At 32.5% G+C, this 17,053-nt stretch overlaps 2 protein-coding genes across 2 annotated transcripts; both read right to left on the bottom strand.

Moving 5' to 3' along the window:
• Positions 1-415: 415 nt before the first annotated feature.
• On the bottom strand, positions 416-3,232 carry LOC145634289 (putative esterase KAI2). Its single transcript, XM_081685710.1, has 2 exons — positions 2,672-3,232; positions 416-1,209 (listed from the first exon to the last, which is right to left on the bottom strand). The coding sequence occupies exons 1-2, from the start codon at positions 3,067-3,069 to the stop codon at positions 777-779; spliced, it is 831 nt and encodes a 276-aa protein (XP_081541836.1). The 5' UTR covers positions 3,070-3,232; the 3' UTR covers positions 416-776.
• A 4,552-nt stretch (positions 3,233-7,784) lies between these two features.
• On the bottom strand, positions 7,785-10,261 carry LOC145634288 (uncharacterized). The gene is made up of 4 exons (XM_081685709.1): positions 9,965-10,261; positions 9,424-9,610; positions 9,214-9,330; positions 7,785-8,395 (listed from the first exon to the last, which is right to left on the bottom strand). Exons 2-4 carry the CDS (start codon positions 9,571-9,573, stop codon positions 7,898-7,900), a joined length of 765 nt encoding a protein of 254 aa, XP_081541835.1. The 5' UTR covers positions 9,574-9,610; positions 9,965-10,261; the 3' UTR covers positions 7,785-7,897.
• Between the last annotated feature and the right edge of the window lie 6,792 nt (positions 10,262-17,053).

Raw genomic sequence — 17,053 nt, 5'->3', positions numbered from 1 at the left:
ATTAAATTGGGAATTTATCAACAATTCACGAGTAAATCGGTGTAATAATTGTATATTTATTGTCAATTCTTTCCACTTTTAGCTTCTTATATACAACCCTTAGGGCTGCATATATCTTTTTCCTATTTCAAATAGTCCATATAGGCTTACATAGTTACGTTTAATATGGACTAAAATAATGTTATACTACCTCCGTTACATATTGTATGCAACGATTAGACATTTTTTCTCTCTACTTTATGTCAAATCGTTGCAAATAATATGTAACAGAGGTAGTACTATAAAAGTTATAACCTATAAATTTGCTCAAAAAAAAAAGTTATAACCTATAAATGTTGTCCATGTATGTGTTTCTGTTAGCTTTCATGGGATAAGTATCCAAAGAGAATAAATTCATTTCAAATAATCCATAGGCTTACATTTAATATACACAACATACTTATAAAATAACCTTACATATCCAACCAAAACCAATTTCATCTTCTTAAAGACTTAAACATAGGAAAAAATTTAGGAATGTAATTAATATTCCAACCAAATCTCGCAAACCCAAACCTAGCTAGCTAGCACTAATCCTAATTTGGCTTAATAATTTGCTTGATTATAGCAAATAAAAACACACTTAACTACTTAAGTACTTATATATTTCACAAACCCTTTTTTCCCACTAACCTAACCAAGGGGCAGGAAAATATGCATGCATGCATATACTAGACATATATAATTTAATTAATTAATTTTGGTACATATATATATATAGAAGTCCTTAATTACTATTAAGAATCCAGCACCTTAGTAATGACATTAAGGACCTCATCATGAGCAGTCAAGTGTGGGAAATGACCATCAACATCGATGATTTCGACCCTCGATTTAGCATTGATCATCTTCTTCTGCATATAGTAAGGCACGGATGAGGGGACTACAAGGTCATTGGTGGTGCTAATGATGGTGCAAGGTGTGTCAACTTTCTCAAGAACATGGCGGTAGTCGCCGAGGAAGATGATCTTAGCAACAGCTAGGGCAACTTCTGGCTTCATTTTCTTTAAACTCTTCTCAAATTTCTCACTTAATTGAGCCTCTTTTCCTCCTACGGCTAAAGGAGCAAATGCTGCGGCCCAAGGTTGGAAATTTGATTCTATTGTTGAGATGAGTTGCTCAATTTGTGTTGCCTCAAATCCTCCTTCATAATCTTCTGAATTTATGTACCTATTTTTATTAATTTAGCATGTGTTAGATCACATCGACAATTTTATCAATTAAATTTAACGGCTTGATAACTTTTACGTAGAACATATTATACGACAATGATAACATCAGCGATTGTTATGTTACTATAGATATATAGATTGAAGGCTTGAAGCCTGAACAAACTATTGGGCTTAAATGGGCCAAAAGCTCACATCAGACTATCAGAGTATGAATACTCAATAGCTGTCATTTAACATTAACCAAACAACTACTCCGTCTAATAAAGACAAAGCTCCACATGAATAAGAAGTCTAAGAATTATTTATTTTTATTTTTTTTTTAAAATAACAAAGTTGCCTCGTGACAATTAAAGTTGCTTTTTAACTTTATTACAAGCAAAAAGTAAAGAATTGTCCATATTCTTCTTTCATTTTACATCACACAAATTATTAAACCTAAATGGACTTAGTCCTAGTAGTTGAGCTCTTTAAAAAATTTATTAACGGTGTTAAACATAGAATATACAATGCTTTAAAAAAAAAAAAAAAAAAAAAAAAAAAAAAAAAAAAAAACTTAGAATATACAAAATTGTCGAAGTATATGTAATATATGGATCCTAGTATTTATATGAGAGTCAATCAACTACACCTATTCAAACTTTACAACGGCCCTTCTCTATTTATATCTCTAATTTTTTAAAATTTTTTTTTTTTTTTTAAGGGTTGAATAGGACTACTCGCGACAAACTCTTATTGTTGAGGATTGAACATAATCAAGGCAAGCTCCTATAAGATGGACTACTCATCGTCTCATCCCCAAGTGAAATAAAGACGCGCAAAAATAATACTTTTCTCTCTAAATTATATTTGAGTATATACTGCGTATTAGACTTTAATAGTATACATAATCTAGACATGTCAAACTCAAGCATATGAGTGTCATATAGGATTTTATTATTAAGATTAAATATTGATTTTTTTGTACACACCACAACAATTATGTGAAAGCTAAGGTTGATATTCATAGCTTAGTATGATTATCTATAAATGTTGTCCATATCCAAATAAACAAAAAAAAATGTATATTTCCAAATACTCTATTTAGCATGAAAACTGAATCATAATGGAAAGAAATCAGATTTATTTTACAGAAAAATAGAAATAAATTATAATGAATATGTACTAAATTAGCAAATATGGATAGCTAATTATAGCTTTTCTAAAATAAATATATGAATGAGAGGTTTTCATTTTATTATATTTAGCCTAAAACCAAGCAAGCTTAGCCAACTCACAAAGAAATCAAAACATAATACTCCAATAATTAGGCATTAAATTCAGGTAGAAAATTAAATATGTGTAATCCACCCATGCATGAAATTAATCCACATTAAACCAAATAAAACACACTAATTATTAATTAAACATCAAATTAAAATTTCTTAAATAAGTATATATGTAGAATAAATTAATTAAATTACCTGGGAGATGCTCCAATGAGTATAAGCTTGGTAAAAAGATGAGGCCTCTTGATGGAAGCAATACAACCAATCATACCAGACATTGAATGACCAACAAAAACACATGATTTAATGTTCATTTCATCCAATAAATTCACCAAATCATCAGCAAAAACATCAAGAGAATTATACTTTAAAGGATCAAAACCATGATTATTATTCTCATGATTATTAAAAGCACCAGAAAAGTTCCAATCAAAAAGAACAACTTGGTGCTTTTCTTCTAAGCCAGGAACAATCTTTTCCCATATAGATTGTTCTCCACCATATCCATGTCCTAGAACAATCACCTCGTCTTCGCCCCCGGTACCGAGGATTTTTGCATTCATGGATGTTGATAAACCCTTTAACATCACCATTATATTGTTGAAACTAAGAACTTTTTTTTTTTTTTTTTTTTTTTTTTTGAAAAAAATAAATTTTTTTGGGGGGGTTGAAGTAGAGAAGTTGTATGTGTAGGGTAATGAGTTGAGGATGGGAGAAAGGGGTTTGGGTTGTCTTTATATAGGAAAGGTGATTGAAGTCATTCATTAAATTAAATGGAACACTTGGGTTATATAGGCCACTTATAGCTACCATATTTTTTTTTTTATAATATTATTATTTTATGAATAAATATATCATGTAATGGATTGATATTTTCTTGACAAAATTAAATGTGTCGTTTATTGGATGATTGTGATAGAATGTTGAGTAGTTTATTATTTTGTATAATATATGAAGTATAATACATACAACTTTAACTACAGACATGCATTTTAATTTACAAGCTACAAAGATATATGCATACACCAACAAAATGTCCAGTTCAACTAATCAACAAAATGTAGTAGATTTAATAAAATGAAAAAAAAAATGAAAAAAAAAAAAAAAAAAAAAAAATTATTTTTTAAATCAAAATATAAGCAATACTACATAGACTTCATTAGTTTAAAACTTTAAAAGCTAGTGTATGTTCGATATTATGAATTTTTTGATTTGAAATTTGATATAATACTGTATGAATAATTTATCTAAAAGTAACTCTGTAAACTTTACTTTTTGGGTTTCAAAATCTTGATTTAATTATATGAAATAACAATTGAAAGTCGTAAATAATATCAAACAAAATGAAGTAAAAGGTATAATATATTTTCTGAAGATAATTAAAGGCTTTTACATGGACTAAAACAAATTTCTCATTAGAATAATATATTATGGAGCATATATATATGTTTCTTATAATCTAGAATGAAGTCATGGTCAGTAGTAGCATATTGTCAAAGGTTGCTTGCATTCACCGTTTGGCATGTATCATGCCTAAAAAAGTACAGAATAAATATACCTAAAATGGAAACACTGTCACAAATTTTGGGGTAATATTGATGTTGTCTCGTGTTCATACTGTTATTATTGTTCATTTCATTTCACCACTTTAAAATAAAGAGCAATTGTAATTAATCACACTAAAATAGTCACTTAAACATACACACACAATAGGTACACTTAATATAAAGCGGTGAGCAAATACTTATTTAGACCTAGCTAGCTAATTAAGCTACACTCGACTATATGGTATGCATACTTTCCCTCCATCAAATCAGTCCATCACTATTTCGAGCAATCTTTTTCCTATTTGAAATCTTTTTAGGTACAACTTAATCCTAAATAAAAAGAACATATACTTTATCCGTTCTTTTATTATTGCACCATAAGGGTTTGACACAAATTTTTTGATAGTGGAAAAAAGGATGAGAGAGAAAGGTAGAAATATCAAGTTGCACATGTGGCTGTATGCACAAAATTAAAGTAAGGGTTGAAAATCAAGGGTATATTAGGTATTTATAGTGTGAACACATAAATTTCTTTTCCTAAAATGGATATGGTACAATAAATGTGAAACTTCCTTAAAAGGTAAGTGGTGCAATATTAAAAAAACGGAGGAAGTATATAATGACGAAAATAGTAGGAAATCAGGACTTTTTATAAGAGTTGACATAGCATAAAGTTTTTATTTGTTGAATGCTATATAGGATCTTAGAGATGGAAGGAGCCAATCTCGGCACAAACTAAAACACGAGAGAGAAAAAGAGTAGCAAAGTTAGATATTAGAGATGATCATGAAAATTGAAAGGTCATAATAATCTCAAAAACAGTTGGAAGTCATAAATCATCCCTTTTTATTTTAGACTTTTTAGATTTAATTGTATTTGTTTCAAAAGGCCCACTGTAGCTAGCTCACTTACACACACACACACAAAATGTGTATTTAGTATAGTACAAACTTTATTTCTATCTTCTTTCTTTATTTTCTGATTTATTTTACACCAATCTGATCCGCTGATTTTCTGATGAATATTATGAACATCCGAAATAAGGGATTCAAGTCATCTTCACCAACTAACGCTATTTAATGACCGATTTTGCCTTTATGCTCTTCAAATCTACCACCTCTTTTACCTCTTAGGCTCTTAGCTTAGATTGCTTCAAGTATAATTGTATACTCCCTTCGGTTTCAAATTATTTTTTTTAAAGATAAACTACGAGAAGGGCCCCGCTTTATCACATGAATGAGGGCTATGAGGAATCGAACCCCCGTCACTTGAGAGAGATGAAGGGACTAATTGGTTTCGAAATAATGGTAGTACGTATATATTGTCTTCTGATAGAGTATAAAACATATTCCTAGGCCTTAACCATCAGCTTAAACTTTTGGTTGAGTTGGTCCTCTAACACCTTCTTTTATATAATTAAAATTAATTAAAAAAAATTAGGGTGCAATATGCAATGTATATTCTATTAACCTTTGTATGGAGAATAGTAGACAAATAATGAACAAAATACAATTGATTTATCCATATATAGTCAAAGTTGTATGTTTTAACAGTCAGGCAGATTAGTTAACATGATGCATATGCCATTGTAAAGCAAAGGATGTAGAACGAATTAGTTAAATCACATTATCAATTAGGTTTATGATGAAAACTACTCATAGTAAGTATATTAATTTGACTAGTACATAGTAGTGTTTTTCAATTATGAAAAATTCAAATCATTACTATGTTGTCTACGTATTACCCCCCCCCCCCATTTTTTCTGAATTCTACCCATTTACTATTTACAAGAAGGTCAAAGCTTTCTCCTGTTTAGGTCTAATTGTGTATTTATCAAGTTAATTGGATCTTATTAAGTTCATATTGTTATGTATTTTCAATACATCAATTTTGTATAATACTCAGCTCCCTCCGTCCCTTAATACAATGCCTCTTTCTCTTTATTATGTGAGGAATAAATGTTCAAAAGAGGCATTGTATTAAGGGACGGAGGGAGTATTAAGTAATGCACAGTACAATGACAAAAAATAATGATCAAAATAGTACATTAGAGACCGCGTAAAATACAAATGAGTACGAGTAACACTTAACAAAACAGAGGGAGTAGAGCACTAGTACGTATGTAAGAGTAGTTATTTTATACTTTATTCTAATTATGCGTGCTAAACCGATTGCTTTCCACGACAATTAAGTACCTCGTATTATTATATAGAGAAAAACCATAAAGATAAAAGAGTTGCCCTTGGAGTAAGGCAACCAAAATAATCAACTCATTTTGGAGAGCTAACTAGAGAAATCTAAGTTCAACACAAGTTGGATCACAAATACACAAAATCACATAAATGTGGTTTATAAGAAGGTAAAGTGACGTTTGGCAGACATAATAGTTTAATGACATAAAGAGCCTTTTTGTCCTATTAATATTGGCCTTTTCTACGAAATAGAGTTTTTTTTTCAAAAATTGAGATACTTCCAAGGTCCACCTTTTTCTCCATTTAAAGTGATGGGAGCCACCACGTTCAACATTGTAGCGCAACTTCACTCTATGATATGACGGACTAAATTGATTGATAATCCCCCTTCAATTACTTGATTAATTAAAAATAATTTAAGTTCAATAAAAATAAATTCAGTTTAGTAATATTAATTTCAGTTCAGTAAAAATAAGTTCAGTTTAGTAATATTAATTTCAGTTCAGTAAAAATAATTTCAATTCAGTAAACTTAATTTCAGTTTAATAAAAATCAGAAATTTTGATAAAGAAATATAAAAGAGAATCAGTAAAATTAATTTCAGTTCAGTAAATATAATTTAAATTCAGCAAAATTAATTTCAGTTCAGTATAAATAATTTTAGTTCAGCTAAAATAAGATGAAGTGAACGGGACCTTATTCGACAAAGCTTATACTTCCATTTGTAAATAAGAGTATGTACACCAATAAATAATCCACCCTAACGCCAATTACGGAGTACCCTCTATCTTCAACAAAACATTACATTCAAGAATCATAATCGTTATGTTCAATTAAAGAATGAAATTTAAGGCATGATGGTGCAATTTGCTAGTCATCATCATCAATCTGTTAGTTGGTCGCACACATTAATAGCTACTCTATACAATCTTAATCCACTACCTCCATTACATACACTACAAGAAAAGGGCCGTTTTGCGACGGAAATAATTCGTCGCAAACTGGCAAAATTCCGTCGCAAAGTGACTTTGCGACGGATTTCCGTCACAGGCATGGCGTCGCTCGAACTTTCGTAGCAAACAGTCCTTTTGTGACGGAATATCCGTCGCAAAACGAATTGCGACGGATTTTGCGACGGAAAGGTAGTTGTAGCTGAAAACAACATTTGCGACGAAAATTCCGTAGCAAGAGGAATCATTTTGCGACGGAATATTCCGTCACAAATTTTGCGACGGAATGTATTTCCGTCGCAAAATGGATTCTTTTGCGACGGAATAGTCCGTCACAAATTTTGCGACGGAATTTAATTCCGTCGCAAAATGAAGTTTTTTGCGACGGATTATTTTCCGTCGCAAAATACTCCATTTTGCGACGGAAATTCCGTCGCAAAGTTATTGTAATTTTAATTTTTTTTTTTTTTGTATTTTGTTTTTTTTTCCTGGAACCTGTATTCCTGCAATCCTGTTTAATTTTTTTGTATTTTGTTTTGTTTTCCTGGAACCTGTATTCATGCAATCCTGTTTAATAAAATACGTGCATTTAAAATAATTTCAGTCTGAGGCTGCGCCCTAACATAATTCAAATATATACAACACGTAGCCGTAACTACCAAGTACGGTACATGATATAATTTTTAAAACTACAATGTCATCCATATACAAAAATCGAAAAATGACACCTAACTAAACACAAGCTGGCTGTCCTTGGCCTGCACCACCACCACCACCACCACCCGGGTCGTTACTGGGGTCTCGAATCTGAGGCTGAATCGTAGAACAAGTGAAAGGAGTGGTCAATCCTGTAAATCTACTGGCTAACTCCTCTAAGAACTCCTTGTTCTTCCTCTCGATTTCAGCCATCCGTTCTGCCACTCGAGCCTCCACTCGAGCATCGAGCTGTTCCGCCACACGGCTATCGATCTGGCTCTCAATTGCTTCCACCCTCTCATTCAACTCCTTGTGGAAGTTTTCCTGCATTTGAGTTATGACCGACGGTACGTATTGGCTGGAAGAACCCGATCCTCGTCCCCTAGATGTGCCGTAGTACAAGTCAGCACCAACACCAAGACCTCTAACACGACCCTTCTTATTACGACCACCAGCCGCCTCAAAGAAAATTTCATTTTCAGACAGTTGGGAACCCTGGGTTCTTGATTCCTCCTGTCTGTGTTGGTACGCCTCCTGTAACAAACAAAGGATATACAATGCAGAAATAAAAATAAAGAATGAGAACCAATAGTTTGAGGCTTGATATAGTTCATAAGTGGCAATATAGGTTCACTAGGTCCTAAAACTAGGAAAATTGGGTGAAAATGGGGCGTTTTTGGTTCTAACTTGTCTATTTCTCACATTTGTTATCTAATGAACCTATTTTTGACCTTAATACACCTAACTAACATAGTTACTTGAGTTTGAGGCTTGAAATTGTTTATAAGTGGCAATATAGGTTCACTAGGTCCTAAAACTAGAAAAAATGGGCGAAAATGGGGCGTTTTTGGTTCTAACTTGCCTATTTCTCACATTTGTTATCAAATGAGCTTATTTTTGACCATAATACACCTAAATAACATAGTTACTTGAGTTCGAGGCTTGAAATAGTTCATAAGTGGCAATATAGGTTCACTAGGTCCTAAAACTAGGAAAATTGGGTGAAAATGGGGCGTTTTTGGTTCTAACTTGCCTATTTCTCACATTTGTTATCTAATGAACCTATTTTTGACCTTAATACACCTAACTAACATAGTTACTTGAGTTTGAGGCTTGAAATTGTTTATAAGTGGCAATATAGGTTCACTAGGTCCTAAAACTAGAAAAAATGGGCGAAAATGGGGCGTTTTTGGTTCTAACTTGCCTATTTCTCACATTTGTTATCAAATGAGCTTATTTTTGACCATAATACACCTACCTAACATAGTTACCTGAGTTCGAGGCTTGAAATAGTTCATAAGTGGCAATATAGGAAACAAGTGGCTTGAAAATGGGCGAAAACTAGTTATTACCGCAATTTCCTTCGCTCTTTTGTTCGCAGGAACCTTCCCTTTCCCGGGCACCTCCTTGAAGTGTGTATGCAAGAAGAGATCAGGTGCTGATGGAAGCTTCCCTTGATTCTTTGCCGCCTTGCAATGTGAACAAGTGAACAATATTATTAGATACAAATGTAATTAAGCACATATAAATACGTACATTCAATTTTTTATACAACAACTTACCAGCTTTTTTGCATGTTGTACCGCAGAGATAGAACCTTGAAAATGGGTCGGTTCTATTTCATTATCCATAGAGCCAGATCGTCGGTTCAATCTGTTCTGTGCTGACCTCTTCTTGTAAACGTCATCCACTTGGGGAATATCCATCATCATCTTGTGGATGTCTTTTGAGATCCAGTCTGGCTTTAAACTAATCTAACATATATTTTAAACTAATCTAACATGTATTTTAAACTAAACTAACATACATTATAAACTAACTAACATATATTTTAAACTAAAATAACATACATTATAAACTAATCTAACATATATTTTAAACTAAACTAACATACATTAAACTAATTCTAACATTGCAATATATCTTAAAAATTAAACTAATTCTAACATTGCAATATAAATTAAACTACACTACACTAAACACAAGTAATTAAATAATAAAATTTAGTTACAAATTAAATTAAAAAACATAATTAGAAAAAGTTAGGGTTTACATTAAAATTAAATTGAAAACAAAAACAAAGGGGGATAGTGGAATACTCACCGGGATTTGAGGGTGTTGTGGCGGAAATCCGGCTGCCGGAAGGAGGGTGGTGTGGTGGCTGCACACCGCCGGCGAACGGAGGGGCGTGAGTGGGCTTGAACGGAGGGGGTGGCGTGGGTGGGCGTGAGTGCGCGTGAGTGGGAGTGAACGGAGGGGGTGGGCGTTAGTAGGTGTGAGTGGCCGGATTCCGGTCGTTCCGGTGGCGACAGCGGCGGTGAAGTGGCCGGATTTTCTTTCTCTCTCTACGCTTTCCTCTATCTCTCTCTACGCTTTCCTCTTTCTGTTCTTCGTTTTCTTTTTCTCTCTCCTTCAGCGAAACTTCAGTTTTTTTTAAAAAAATTTAAAAACTTTTTGCGACGGAATTTCCGTCGCAGAATCCGTCGCAAAATGTTTTTTTTTTATATATTTTTTTTAATATTGTTTTGCGACGATTATTTCCGTCGCAAACAAACTTTTGCGAGGGAATAAATTCCGTCGCAAACTTTGCGACGGAATTGCCGTCGCAAAAGTTTGTTTCCGTCGCAAAGTTGCGACGGAATTTATTCCCTCGCAAATTAACCCTTTTTGCGACGGAATTGTAGTCCGTTGCAAGGTTTCCGTCGCAAAATGACCTATTTCTTGTAGTGATATTATTTGCAACGATTTGACATAAAATAGAGAGGAAAAATGTCTAATTGTTGCAAATAATATGTAACGGAGGTAGTAAAAATGATGGTTAGTAAATTAAATCTCATATTACAAGCAAAGAAAAACTTTCTTAAATTTTGTAATATATCCTTAGCCCTAACCCTAGTTTACTCTCTTGTATATATTGATCTTTAATCTATGAAAAAATCATGACATATTGAGATGAACATCAGCGCACTGCGCACTAAACATTTTGAGTTGGACATTTACCTTGTCCGTGAAAAAGTTCAACGAGGTGAAGTGTGTATATTACATGTGCCTTTCCGATACCAGATTGCAGACATTTTCACCAAAGGTCTACCTAAGGTTTTATTTGAGATTTTCGCGACGGTCTCAGCCCTTGCAATCCTCTCGTTTTGACTGCAGGGTGTGTTAGATTATGTAAATAATCTAGTGTATATTATTAGTTTAGTTTGTAATTTATTAATGTATCCTTAACACGGCCCTAACCCTAACCCTAGGTAGTATGCTCTCTTGTATATATTGATGTTTAATCAATGAGAAAGGTACGACAAATATTCTCTCACTTAGAATTTTTTATGAGATATTCTTTCAAAAAAAAAATTGTGAGATATAAAATGAAAAAAAAAAAAAAAAATCGGGCACAAACAACAAAAAGAAATAAAATACAATATATAGAAAGTCTTCGTACAAAAAAAAAAACAAAAAAAATAAAATAAAATAAAAAATAAATTGGATGTGTGGCTACTTGTTAATTACTTAAATTATACATACTAATGACAAAAGATGATTGAAGCTTCACCGTATGAAACTAATTTTTTTAATTTTAATTTTATAGTATTATTTTAGACATTTTCCTTCACCTTTTAATCCTACTATGAACGTGTCCGAATACTCTCTCTTTTTATTAGAGGACCACACAAGTCAATATTCTTCGACCATTTCTAATAAATTAGAATTTGATTTTGGAAATCATATCGAGTACTACGAATATAATTATTCATTTGGTAAGTAAAACGGACCACTAGTAATGCTTTATAGTCGAAACCGTTAGATTATTGTTGTAGTCTTAGATATTTTTGACCAACTATATTTGGCCATGTATTAAGCCTTTATTTAATGATGGTTATCGATTTGATGATGTAAAAGATAAGGATAGAATTGAAGCCCTCTAATGTACATTTGTATAGTCGTCCTTCCAATCCATATTTGTTACCTCTCCATATTCACCAAGCTAAAACTGTACAATCCTATCGAAGGATGTACAAATAGAGATAGAAAGAGTATGTAGTACAAAGTATATCGATCTGAACGTGAATACATATTTTATGTCTTTATGTATCGATTAGCCGCATTTGCCCTTTCTTGGAGGGAAAAGCCTCAAAAGGGCATGGCTAAAAGTCTAAACCATATGTGTATGTGGTGCCAATAATGAACGTGTGATGCAAGCTTTTTTGTAAAATTTGCACAAACCAAACATGTAATATAATTTAGCAAATTTTATTTGTTCTTTTAGGTAGGTAAGAAACAGACATAACAAGACACATAACTTTATATTGCTAGGACATTTCAACGACCAAATCAGTGAATCACTAAGACAAGAAAACATTGTCTATACCAAGTTATACTTGTTCACCATGAGATCCTCCAAATTATTGAAGAATATCTATGGAGACAATAAATTGATCGAGATTACATACTATATCAATTAGACAATTTTATCCATAACAAAATTAAGAGGGAGCAAGTTGCTCTATATTTTATTTTTATTACTCTGTAGTTAATTAAGGAAGGATGCAAAAGTTGGTATTCTATTAGCTTGCCAATAAATTAAGGAAGAAGGCAACCTCGGCCCCAGAAAATTTTTTATTCCTAGATTCGCCCCTGATTGGACTTGCAGTCACCTAACTGTGAAAAATTGCATGTGAATAAGTGTTTTTTTTTTTTTTTTTTTTTCACACGTGAATTGTGCATGCATGAGCATGTGGATTGGAGCAAGAAAACAAAATCATCCTTTTCCATATTTGTACTTGTAAAAAAGGAATATTCTTATTCAATAGTCATTGTATCTAAACAACTAAACAAAACATCCTTAAACGAAAAGATAAAATGGTGCTTGAATAGATAATTAATTAATTAATTATATATCAATTGGACCGAATTTGTTAAAAGACAGAAATTAGTTGGAGCAGGAACATACATAGGTACATACAATTAAGAAATTTTAAGATAATGCATTATAAAATGAAATAAAAGAGATTTTGTTATCTGCTCATAATAATTAATTTGAATAATGATTTATAATAGTAAGCATGTCACATCCTCTTTAATTAATAAAAATATATATATCACATATATATGTGGTAATTAAATCTAATGCAAGCTATTCGAAGGAAAAAAAAAAAAAAAAAAAAAAAAAAAAAAAAAAAAAAACCCTAGCTAGGATGATGTGAATATGTGATGACCAACGATGGTTAAAAGAAATTTAATTTATAATAATAGTAGTAGTTAGTAGCCAAATACATTTGGAAATAAACAATCAACTTTCTTTGAGATAGTGACTAAAAGATTGATATTTAAAAATCAGACCATGAAAGTGATGCCGTAAAATAACATGATATAAAATACCACTAAGTTTATTTAAAAGTCAAATGATGCATGAACCTAGCTAAGCTACATGCTTAGAAATGAAGTACGATTGCATCTACTAACTGATAAATCTATTTCACGACCAATATATATATTTTCACTTCTCACTAGACCTACACACTGTACGACTCCAACTGAGCTTATAAAAGCCTAACTTGTATAAAAATCAACTAAACTCGATTCGAAAGATTCAAATTGACTCGACGAAGTAACCTCTTAATTTAAATAGACAACTAATTATAAGGAAAAACTTTTTTCTTAATATTTTTTTTCACTTATCGAATTGCATAACATATGTAAAATTTGATCACGTATGTACACGTGTAATACTCCCTTGTGCTAAGATTCTATAAAAAAAAACTTTAGATAATCAATATGGACTACTTGAACCCTCATGATTAAAAATCCACCTCCACCACTAATTACATTAAAGATAATTCTGATATTCATGAAAATGAAAAGGTCCAAAAAGGTGGTTCGAAGAAAATTAAATACTTGGGATAGAAGAAAGCATGTAAAATAAATTGATAGCCTAAAAAAAAGAAGGCAAAAATACACACGGCAAAATAGTGGAAGAAAGCAATACCCTTTTGATGGAGCTTGAATTTATGTGTACAGTTTGTTAGGTGTGTTCATTTAAAGGTCGGTTTCTACTTTCTAAACTAAAAATCTCAGTAAATGTTTGATGTGCCCTTTTAACTAAGTAGATGTACAAGTTATTAATTAGCTAAGGTTTTTAATGACTTATCCAACTTTGTCTCCCTCTTTGATTATATTTCAGACAACTTTCATCTTTCCAACTTTAATGCATATCATAAGATGCATGCATGGTGACATTTTCAGGTGTCATGTTACTCATGTATGTTCATACATCTCTGCAAAATACGGGTTTGGGCCACACCCGTAAACTAAGAGTGAGAGTTCACTTCACAAGACCAAATGAGCAAGGTTTCATCCTAAAATTATATAGCAATTCAATAAGAGGAGTAACCCCTAAGCCTTATAAAGTGATTAATTAACTCTCTTCTTCAACCAATGTGATGGGACACTTACATGTAGTAATACTTGGGCCGGGAGATCTATTTTCAACAATCTCAAATATACATGTACAGTCAATTATTTAATACTCCCTCCGTCTCTTAATGTTTGTTTCCAATCTGTTTAAAATATTACACTTACAGATAAATGAGTGAATATTCTATGTACAAAAGTATATTATTAGCTATATATGAGAAAAATCAAACATAGTAATATATTAATGGTTGAAGATGTGTATTGAATGTTGATGACAAACATGCTTATTCAAACATTAGAAATTTTATAAACAAAGACAGCACACCTAATTTTAAAATTTTGGCTTCACCCTTAATCATTAAAATACGTAAACCAGATTGTTATAATGTTCATCGTAAAGGTCATGGCTCAAAGCAATAAACCTTTTTCTAGCAATTGTAGGTGTATATAATCAAAATAATTTTCTAAAGTCTAGCAATTGTAGGAGTATATTGGAATTTCATGTCAAGTGCAAAAAGTGATGATAAAAAAACTTAAGTCATTAAATTGAAACATCTCATTCAAAAGTCAGTAAAAAATCTTATAGCTACTTCAAAAAAAATTGTAGGGGGTCTTCCTAGCTTTAAAACATTTCTCTAGGGATTCTTGGAGTCCAAATAGTCTATGCGTACCAATGTACCATGATATATATCGAATCAAATAGTGTATGATTGTATGTGTACTTTGTTTAACACTCCACAAAAACACACATGTATTGCGAGAAATATTCCCTCCTTGTCATGATAGATATGAGTAGAGCTGTCAAAAGTTGACCCGATCCGAAATACCGAATCAAACCCAATTATTAACCAAACCATCTGAACCCGAAAAAATGGTGACCTGACCCAACCTGAAACCAACCCTAGACCCGAGTTGACCTAAACCCGAACATGAACTGACCTGGAGATGACCCGACCCGAATGTAACCCGTAAATTATTGACCTTAACCGAACCCGACTGGAACCGAAATTGACCCAAACCCATTTTAACCCGTCAAAACCTGAATTTAACCCGATTTGTTACTAACCTGACCTAAATTCAACCCGACCCGTACCTAACCCGACCCGAATTTAACCCAACCTGTTACAAACGCGACCCGAAATCAACCCGACTTGTTATTAACCTGACCCAAATTCAACACGACTTGTTATTGACCCGACCCGAATTTTACGAGACCTATTACTAACCCGACCAAAAAATTCAACCTGATCTGTTATTGTAGGGAATAATTTCAAGCTTTAATCCCACTAGCTCGAACCCCACTGTGATCATACACTAAAGTACGGTGGCGTCCAAAAGGGAAGAAGATAGAGCAAAAGAGTCGCCAACAAGTTTTTAAGGAACTTGTAAACCATCACGAGGTGAAGGTTACACCCCTTAACGATCCAAGAGATCGTCAACTCCATAAGGTCATGAACCAAATAAGGGTCCGGGGATGAAGGTACAAATCCAACCTAAAAGAGATTGAACCTGCCCTAATAATAGGCCTCTACTTTATTCTGATCATATTCATGTGCGCTTTCTGACTAACATACAATCAATAGAATTAACCCTAAACCTGTTTAATCTATGTTGGTTGAATTTAATGCACAAACAAACTATTATTGGCGATCACTTGAATTATAATCAAATTAACCCTAACAAGATTATTAATTATCTTATTAAGCGCGATTACAAGTACCAATTCCCTTTGAGCATGCAATAAAAGGTGATCAAGCAATAAATAAAAATAATCAAGCAACATAATAAATAATCAACATCATGAAGAATAATTATAAATAAAATAATCATCATCAAAATAATAATAACAATAATATTCACAATCATCATAAATTATAACAATTATAATCATAATCATGTTCATGTTAATATTAAAGCATAATAAAAATAGCAAGATCCTAGGCATGATACTAACAAGATTAATAACAAACCCTAGCATGTCACTAAGAAATAAAGATCAAATCTTTAACCCTAACATGATACTAACAATCATAAATATTAGGAAGAAAATAAAAGGCATCGTAACAATCATATTTAATATTAAAAATACCCTAGACATGATACTAGGAATATCATAATAACAATGTAAACATGAATTCTACATCATAATATCAATAAATCAATTAAAGTACTTACTTTGATGCTTCGTACCTCTTTCTAATAACAAAAATACACACGTTAGTAACTTCAAGGAAAATAATAAACAAAGCAATTAAATTAAATAATTGAAAGAGAGATTTGGGACCAAACCCTCAGAAATTAAAACCTTTCACGTCTAGGGCGAAGGGAACTTCGAATATGGCTAGGTGTTTCTAGATCTTGAATGCGGAATTTTGTATGAAAAAGCAAGAAAAGAATTGAAGAAAGAAAAGAATGCTAAAGAATTAATGTATGAGAATTGATGAATGAGAGATGCAGATGAATGAATTGTGAATGAAAGCTTGCGAATGAAGAGAATTCGTGAGAATTGGTCCATGAAAACGGAGTTTTTGATACGATATTTATAGAGAAAATCAGCCAAAAAAGATAATTTAACAAAACAGAGTCTGACGATCGCAAAACATGATTGGCGCCAACCCTGGCTAGCTGGCGCCAGGCACCGGTGGCTAGCGCCAGGCACCGGTGGCTAGCGCCTGGCGCCAAGCCTGGTTCCAGGCGCCAAGGCCTGGGGTTGGACGCCAAACTGAATTTCAACGCGTTTTCGAAAATCTGATAAATTTCCCGTACTGGAAGATAAAA

The sequence above is a fragment of the Chenopodium album genome, chromosome 6, assembly GCF_948465745.1.
Source record: "Chenopodium album chromosome 6, dcCheAlbu1.1, whole genome shotgun sequence".
Lineage (NCBI taxonomy): Eukaryota > Viridiplantae > Streptophyta > Magnoliopsida > Caryophyllales > Amaranthaceae > Chenopodium > Chenopodium album.
The sequence above is the reverse complement of the archived record's forward strand: the minus strand, read 5'-3'. Positions and strand labels throughout refer to the sequence as shown.